At 40.6% G+C, this 8,879-nt stretch overlaps 1 protein-coding gene across 1 annotated transcript; it reads left to right on the top strand.

Annotated features, from left to right (window-relative positions):
* Window positions 1-303: 303 nt before the first annotated feature.
* On the top strand, window positions 304-8,332 carry LOC144711171 (GPI transamidase component PIG-S-like protein). The gene is made up of 13 exons (XM_078585093.1): window positions 304-461; window positions 579-1,284; window positions 1,411-1,495; window positions 1,593-1,682; window positions 2,783-2,856; window positions 4,271-4,355; window positions 4,423-4,506; window positions 5,127-5,254; window positions 5,687-5,768; window positions 5,846-5,893; window positions 6,855-6,927; window positions 7,228-7,331; window positions 8,044-8,332. Exons 1-13 carry the CDS (start codon window positions 332-334, stop codon window positions 8,143-8,145), a joined length of 1,791 nt encoding a protein of 596 aa, XP_078441219.1. The 5' UTR covers window positions 304-331; the 3' UTR covers window positions 8,146-8,332.
* Window positions 8,333-8,879: the final 547 nt, after the last annotated feature.

The following is an 8,879-nucleotide window of genomic DNA, read 5'->3' as shown; positions in this document are numbered from 1 at the left end:
AGTGGACGAAAACTATCCAGTTCGTTCGTCTCGCGACAAATTTCGGTCCCGGTTTTCGTCCAACCTCACGGACGGGATGATTTTTTCGTCGTGGGACGGAAAAACCGTCCCATCGGTGTCCCTGCACTATACTCTAGATTTACAGCCATCCGTCATTCCCCTCCAAAATTTCAACAAACAGAACGAAACTGCAAGTTTGACACGTCCCGGTGACCGGCATTCCGTCCCGCCCCGTCATTTCCCGTCCGTTTAATTCCGTCGTCCGTCACCCGTCCCCCGAGCCTCGCTATATGTACGCCTTCACTAGGAGAATTCATTTGAAGAAGAAGCCATGGCGGAGATCTCCGAGATCGCCAGCGAAGAAGGAGATGGCAATGCAAGCCCTAGCTCCGAGATCGACACCAAGCCTGGCACCAAACGCCTCTTCCTCACTCTCTCCGTACTCCTCTCCTTCCTCCTCGGTAATCGCGCTCAGCCAATTTCTGCGAAAATTTCGTGTTCATTCCGCTGCAATCTTCTCATCGGATGCCAATTTCTTGTTGAATTCGTTGCTCTTCTGTTGATTTTTTATTTTCCAGGTCTGCCTTTCTTGCTCAAGTCCACGGCAATCTATCGAGCGCCTCTTCCGTTTAATTCTATGGAATCTCTTGCGAGTGAACTGAAGTCTGATCCTCCGTCGCTTCCCTGTCGATTTCAAGTGGTTTTTCTTCGGCCTGGTTTTCAGCAGAATGGAAAGGCAGCTGCTGAGAATTTGCGGGAGATTATACTGAAGCAATTGAAGAGAATTTCTGAACGCCAAGATCCTTCTTGTGGAAGCTGCAATGGATATTACAGCCTGTCCATTGTCATTGAATCAGGAGATGATTGTTTCAGTAGTGGGGATAACGGTGAGAGGTGCCTCTGGAAATGTGGCATGGCTGGATCGTCTCCGTTGATTGGGGAAGACGATGAGGTTGATGAACGGCTGGATTCGGTCCTTCGTGGAGGCTTGTGCTCTTCAGAAAGTGTTGGGAGAGTTTATACTGCTATTGTGGGGAACGAAGGTTATGGCAATGGAAGAGTTGTTGTGGGAAAGTATAGGCATGCTTGGATCAGTGGTGGTGTCTCTGAGAAAGATACCGTTGACATTTTAGGAAATATCTTTGTGAAATTGTTCATGAATGGTGGAACGGTGGAAGAAACGGGTCAGGGAAAAGGAGACTACATGCCTGTAGGTTCTGATGGGAGCCTTGTCCTCTCTTTCAGTCTCTTGAATGCCAACCCTGAAGACTGGGTTTATGACTGGTAGGATTTACGTTGATGGGTAACCTTCTGAATAATTTCAGTATGATTGATTTTGAAGTTTATTCTGGAGTAGTAGGCCAAAAGTTTGATATCAGAATGAATAATGCACGGACGATTCTTCTTCAGGGACTTTCAACAAGTGGAGGATAAGTTTCTGGCTCCTGTTGTGGAGGCTCTGGCCCCTATAGCAAGCATAACTGTGGAAAGTCAGGTATTTTCTTGAGTCACTTTGGAGCAGCTAATTGGGGTAGGTTCTGCACTTTGCCTTTTTGTTTCATTTATTTATGTTCAAATTTTGATTTTTACAGGTTTTGTATCATTCTCCAAAAGCATCCAAATCCTCATGGGACCAAGAGATGGGAATCTACAGTTTCAGCACTGACGATCTTCCATTCTTTGTATGTTTTTACAATCACATTCCTTGTTTTATGCTGCTTGGTTCTAGTGAATTCATCCTTCAGTGACGCTGATTTGTCTAATCAGCACCATCTTTTATTTAGAATAATGCAAAGCTTTGTTCTTTAACCCTCACTTCGAGGACTTCAGTTTAAATATTATGGGTTTCATCCCATCCACTCTTGTGCTGATTTTCATCTGTGAATAATTCAAATATGTTTGATGAATCATTGAAAACGGGAGAGTGCTACTTGAAATAAAGGGGAATGTTGGTAAGAAAGGCAACCTGCCGCTTTTGCTCTCTCATTCCAATCACTCGACTGACAGAAGTTTTTCTTCAAACTTCGTGAAAATAAGCACCTCCTCTCATGATGTTGATACGATACTGTATCGAATGGTAATATTCTAGTAAGAAGATACTCACAATTTGTCTCCACGCTCCTTGCTTCCGTCGTATAGAATACCCCCGGGGCCTCCGATCTCCTCTGCACCCACGATCCTGGAAGAGCCTCTCGCCGAATGCAGCTCCCGCTCCCCCAGAATAGCCAGCTCCAGAAGTCCCAAAAGCCTTCCCCCCTTTCCCTTGCCCCTCCTTTATTTATAACCCCTACTTCCTTTATTTCCTTTCTAAGCTAATTCAAGAATCTGTTAGTCAGTTGGCCAGCTCAGTGCCAGCTGGCCCACTAACATCCCGCCCTTTCCTTCTTCTCCTTTCATACATTCTTATAGGAACCGTAACAGATGTCATCTGACATTGCAGACTGTTTTGAGAAAGATTTATGCTGGAAGTTGAATAATTTGTTCCTAAGAACTGTCTGAAAAGATTTTCTTGAAGGTAAACCTTTTGATCACTGAATATGTTGATATGGATGGAAGGAAAAAGGCTGTATCATAAAACCTGTATATAATGAATTTCATCAATGAATTTCATTAGATGACTTAAAATTTCAGAATGCAATCTTGACCAATATGGTGTCTATATTTTCACCTGGAAAAATAAAGTTATCTCCATTGCCTGTTAGAACGCAATTCGTCAGGTTTTTGTTCAGCAATTTATCTTCTTCTTCAATGATTTTACTGACTTATGTACAGAAAATAACAGGTGAATTCGAATGAATGGCATTTAGATACATCTGCTGGGGCTACAGGGCGATCAAAACTTGTGCATTTTGTCGTGTAAGTTCCTTATCCGCTGCCAATTCTTTTTTGACCTCATAACACTTTCAAGTTTTACTTTAACAATTATATGAGTTGTCTAGCCTAGAACTGTGTATCTAAAATAGGATAGAGTCAATTTTACATCGACTGCTTTGCGCTGAAGTATCTGAGAAAGAGTGACAAATAATATGTAGGCCCTGCATTTCTGTTGCCAGTTGTAATCGTTCTGTGGTATGAATGTTTGGGATCATTTCCACAATGATACGAGCCATTGTGTTCGTTTTGCGAAGGAGACTAAGAGAGGGAGGGCATTGGTGGAATCCACATCTCTCTCTCTCTCTCTCTCTCTCTCTCTCTCTCTCTCTCTCCCTCCATCGCTCCATTGCATCAAGAGGATTTAGGAAGATATATATGACAGAAGAATTCTTCCTGAATTTCCCCTCGTTCTTCAATGTCAAGAGCTCTCAGGCGGATAAGAGAATTGTTTAAGAATTGCCCTTTTAATATAACGGAAATAAATAACAGAAGAACTGAAAAATAGAGCAAATTTTTAACTAAAAAACCACTAAACTAATATGCGAGTAATAAAACCAAAAATTATTTGTAATGAAAAAAACAGGCCAAACTTCCTCATAAATTCTGGGAATAGATGAGAGAGTATCTCACTGATTAAGGCATCGTTAGTTATAAAGATATCTGACGAATTGGCCTGATTTCCTTGAGCTCAGCATCAGTAACAAGAGTGAAACAAGAGAGAGTTGAAGGAATAAAAAAAAAGGAACATTCATTCAAGAAAAAGATACAAAATATCCCCTATGAGGGGGGGTTTTTATACAGGTCAGAAAGTGGCCGTTGGCCACTTCAACGGCTCTCACCTGGAGATTCCAATGGCTTGTTTAACTAGCCGTTGGCCTTGGGAATCGGGCCCGATCTGAGCTGTTAGTGGGCCCGATTAGGAGCTGTTGAGAAGCCCGATTAGGGGCCTGTGGAGGCTTGCCTTGGCACATTTTAGGAGCAGATCATTATTTTTGACAATATCAGTGGTCTTTGGAGGAAGAGCCAAGAAAAAAAAGATGAGCAGAATGTCAAATGATTTATATTTTTATGACGTGAAGGAAAAAGCAGTATTTACTAATTATGTGAAGGAGAGGCAGGAGTCAGGTCATCATTAGGGCTACTTTCTCTGCACCGTTGCATCTGAAAATCACATATTTTGACTTTAACTGAAAGCTGAAGTTGCAATAATGTTACTCCCTGGCTGAGAAATTGGTGAAAAAGTGAAATGTATTATTCTGAAACTAAAGCGTTGGTTTTATCTAATTTGAAACTCAAGCTAATGATGCACATCAGACTGCTGCCTTGTCGATCAAATGTTTGTTTCTGTAGTGTGATTAGTTCTTGAGTTCTCTGATTGCATTTTTTTTGCGCTTAGGTACATCCCATCCTCAACAGAGTGCCCACTTCATCTGCGGCTTCCAAATGGCGAGATATCTAAGACAAATGGATTTATATCACCCGTAAGTGAACCCTTCTGCATGTGATTCCATGTGATAGTGCTTTTGGTGAAATTAAGATATGGTACAGATGTGGGGTGGCGTTGCTGTCTGGAACCCACCTTCATGCTCAAATAAGTCTGCTGCTCCTCTCATTGGCAAATTTACCTCAAAGGTGAGGAAATTATCTCTCACTTTTCAATGACTGATATTTTCCCCGTTTTTAAATCTCATTCCTTGCACACCCTTAAGATATAGAGTTGGGTTAGGTGTTAACGATGACGATGACAAATCATTTGTTTTCTCCCATCAGTTGATGACAAATCACTATTGTCATTGCCATTTGTCCACACCCAAACATGGATGAAGATATCCGCATCAAACTTTGGGGATGACAATGATGGATCAGTCTATGCTAACCAACTCTAGTTTAGCATCAACGACCGTGATAATATTGTCCTCATCATCCAACTGTCGATGATGATGATTTCATCATCATTACCATTGTTGTCATTGTCATTGTCATTTTTCCAATCCACCCATGGATGACGACGATAGTGGTAAAATTAAGGCCAATAATGCCGATGGCAAATATAAACATAGCTTGTAGAAAAGAAGTTTGGGAGAATCATTCTGGTGTTATGTAGATGCTTTTTTATTCATGAAGAATTTGGCATTCAGATTGCAATGATCTTAAAAGACTATCCACCCAGACTTCTGCTCATTATCCAACCACACAATATGCAGATTCTACTCTTCTATTTAAATTTAAATAATTGTCGTATTTTCTTGTAGGATCTTGAGAATCTCTTCCAAGTTTTCATGGGCCAGTTCCGGCTACTGTTTGGCATCAGATCTGATGGTGGCCGAGCTGACCTTGGCATTTCTCGATTGCTAACCAGGGAGAAAGGGTTTGCTGAATGGTTTGCCGCTGCTAACTCTTCTCCGTGATTTTTTTGTTATATTGACTTGAAAAAATTACCGTGAAAATTTATTTCAGAGTATTGTTTTTATGTTGTGCTCGTCGCAGTAGATTTCCCACTCTAAATTGTGCAATAAATGTACATATTTCTGAGCATTTTACCTTTAATTTTTTTTCTGAGGATAGTCAAATACATGTTAAAATCAGTCTTATTATCTAAAATTTTTAACATATTCCATAAAAGATGTTAATGTGATCTTTAAATTGTGAAAACATTCCATCTATAGCACGGAATGAAATTACTCGATCACTTAGTTCCAAATTCTTTCCCCATCTACAAAGCATCTCTGCAAGAATTTTACAGATGATAATATCTGTTTGAAATTTCCAGTGCCTCGATTTCGTTTAATTGTTTCTTCTTTTTCTTCGGCAGGGAGTTGGACTTTTTGTTCAGGCAACATGCTTGTTTCAATCTGTTCTCTTGCGCCACCACTCTCGAATCCCTTTCCAAATTGGTACTCTCTGTAAATGCCTTCTTGTTCTAAATCTGCCCTTATTATTTTTCTCATACAAAATGAATATTGTATTCCAGGTCCAGTCTCTCCCCAGGATGATTGTCATGGAAGAAATTGGGAGACAGGTCTGATGCTGCTCTCTCTCTCTCTCTCTCACACACACACACACACACAAACACACACACACACTCTCCCCACGTTCATTCTGTCTTCCTGCCTACATCTCTTTGATTCCGTCCCACTTTCCCTCTCTCTTGCGCTCTCCCTATTTTCCATGATCGCTGTGCACTATTTCATTATTTTGTCTCGCTTTCTCTCCCTAATTCTCATTCTCTGTTCTTCTCTTTCTCTCTCATTCCCTTGTGTCTTCCTCCATCTCTTTCTTTCTGTCTGGCATTCCCTTTTGGCCTCTCTCACTCTTTTTCATTTTCTTACTCTCTCTCTCTCTCCCCTTTCTGACTCTCTCTTCTTCTCTTTCTCTCTCTCCCGACTTCTCATTCTCCCTGTCATCTCCTTCTATCTTCCCCCCCCCCCCTTCTTCCAGACTACCATGCTCTCTGTCTCCCAGTTTCTCATTCTCTCTGCCATCTCCTTCTGTCTTCCCCTCTCTCTCTCTCCTCTTTCATACTGCCATGCTCTCTGTCTCCCAGTTTCTCATTCTCTCTGCCATCTCCTTCTGTCTTCCCCTCTCTCTCTCTCCTCTTTCATACTGCCATGCTCTCTGTCTCCAAGTTTCTCATTCTCTCTGCCATCTCCGTCTGTCTTCCCCTCTCTCTCTCTTCTTTCATACTGCCTTGCTCTGTGTCTCCCAGTTTCTCATTCTCTCTGCCATCTCCTTCTGTCTTCCCCTCTCTCTCTCCTCTTTCATACTGCCTTGTTCTCTGTCTCCTAGTTTCTCATTCTCTCTCTCTCTCCCCCCTCCCCTTCCCAGCCATCCTCCCTATTCCATGGAATAAATAGAAATATGAAAAATATTTTCATCTCTCCTCCTCTCCATCGTTCTCCTTATATTCCATAAAAGAAATAACAAAAGAATAGATTCTCTCTCTCTTTCTAACAACTACTGTGTCCTGTATTCTTTTGCAGGTAAGCCTTTCCCTCGAAGAGGCCGGTTCGGCCCGGGAGAATGCCTCCACAGGATTATATGGTGCATCTGCGGGTAAGAGTCTGTCATATCTCAGGCTAGAATCGTTAATTCCTATTTTAGTAGGGTATTTATGAAAATGTACAAGATTTTATGCCTATGAAGTCAGATGAAACACTCATATCAAGTGTGCCATTTTGTGGTCAATTTTGAGCTCCTTGGGTGGGGGGCTCATCCAGTCGTCCCGTCTCCTCCTTTCTCTCATCTGTTCATTCAAAAATGAACAATATTTGTCTACCTCATCAACATATTTAGTTTGAAAAACATTTACTAGAAGATTCATCTCTGTCGTTACCTCTCCGGGCTCTGTTTCAGCTTCCTCCAAGAGAGCAAGAGAGTTGGCCGAAGACGCCTTCTTCCACCCCTCCATCATGTCCATCAGCTACTCCTCTCTGGAGCATTATTTTGCCATATATATGGTAATCCATGCGATCTATCTGTCTATTTTTCACCGTGTACATGGTCATCCATGCAATCAACATTTCTACTTTTCATCATATATTTTTCTAGAAAATAACCATTTCGTTATCATATTCATGGTAACCCATCCAATCTATATCTCTATTCATCCACATATACATTGTAAATCTTTCTGGATCTTTCTGTTTCAGTTTCTCAAAACACACCGTTTCCAACAGTTTCTCCTAAACTCTTACATTTTCAGTTACTCCTTATTTTTCTAATTATCTCTCCTATCTGAAATAAAGTGTACTTTTTGATACACTGATTCAAAATATTAGGAAAGAAAATCTTCAGTTTTTTTTTCCTTTTTTCTTCTTTTCTTTCCCTTCATATTTCATTTTTTGAAGCACCCTGTGTCAAAACAATGTTCTTCTGATGTCCCCTTTGCTTCCTCTACCTTTTTATATTGCTCCTTGAACTGAAAACATAGCTTGCCTTTCAAAACCCATTTTCAAAGTGTTTCCAATAAAATCTTTGTTTATCCTTTTCCTTTTTTTGCAAACATTATCTATTCTTCATTCCTGTCCAAAAGTAAATCTTCCTTATGTTTCAGACAAAATGGCTTTGATTTTTAACTCTCTCTTGAATTCCACTGTGACACATCAATTCTTGTATGAGCTTTGTATGAAACCATGACGATTCTCTTAAACAAATCAATTGTCTTGTCAGCCCTTCTTTGCGCCGGTGTCTCTCCATGTAGTTTTGGCAGCTCTCAAGGAGATAAGACGGTACCAGGTAGAACGGGCCAAGCATCTCCGTCGTAAGGCCTAGAACTTGTAAGTTGCTTTTGAAATTGTCTCCCTCTTTCTCTGCCAGAGGTAGCTGAAATCTTATTTTTTGAGGGATAGAGGGAGCCAATACCTTGATTGTTTTATTAAACATGATGCAGGATGTCACTAAACTCTTAACCAGATACATGTATGATATATTTTTTATGAAGTAAATCTTCTTCGTAGTTGATTTTTTTTTTAAGAAAAAGGATGAAGGTCACCCGATATCGGTGATCCTTCCTTTATGATTAGTAGATCTTTTTAGATCTTTTTCTAGCTCTAGAAATTAGTGCCAATATGATGTCATGATAAGATCAGAAGCGATAGAATAGTGAGAGAATTCGGTCAAGGATAGACGACACGGGACTGAACAGCTATCCGTTCATTTGTCAACGTTTCATCTCGATCGTCATCCATCTGCATTTTGTCACGGTAACCATTCCATCAGCAGTCATCCCTTTGATCACCTTCTTGTAATTTATATATCTCTCTCTGTCTCTCTCTATCTGTCTCTCTATCTCTCTCTCCATTCAGATTGATCTATTTCCTTCTCTGTTGTCTTTTTGTACTTTCCATCCATTTTCTGTCATCAGGCATTCGTCATCTCAGAAAGATTACTGATGACTTATAACAGAAATGTCTTGGTCCTGTCATCCATCCCCCATTTTATCAATGATTTCTTGGATTCTCACAAAAATGATGATAATGAAGAAAAAGGAATAACAATGACTCATT

The sequence above is a fragment of the Wolffia australiana genome, chromosome 13, assembly GCF_029677425.1.
Source record: "Wolffia australiana isolate 7733 chromosome 13, ASM2967742v1".
Taxonomy (NCBI): Eukaryota; Viridiplantae; Streptophyta; class Magnoliopsida; order Alismatales; family Araceae; genus Wolffia; species Wolffia australiana.
This window is presented reverse-complemented; position numbering and strand designations above follow the sequence as displayed.

Bases quoted from the DNA above. Each gene is read 5' to 3' on its own strand.
- LOC144711171 (XM_078585093.1), top strand. From the start codon at position 332: ATGGCGGAGATCTCCGAGATCGCCAGCGAAGAAGGAGATGGCAATGCA. The intron at 462-578 runs GTAATCGCGCTC...TTTATTTTCCAG, and splicing joins ACTCCTCTCCTTCCTCCTCG to GTCTGCCTTTCTTGCTCAAG. The intron at 5,894-6,854 runs GTCTGATGCTGC...ATTCTTTTGCAG, and splicing joins TGGAAGAAATTGGGAGACAG to GTAAGCCTTTCCCTCGAAGA.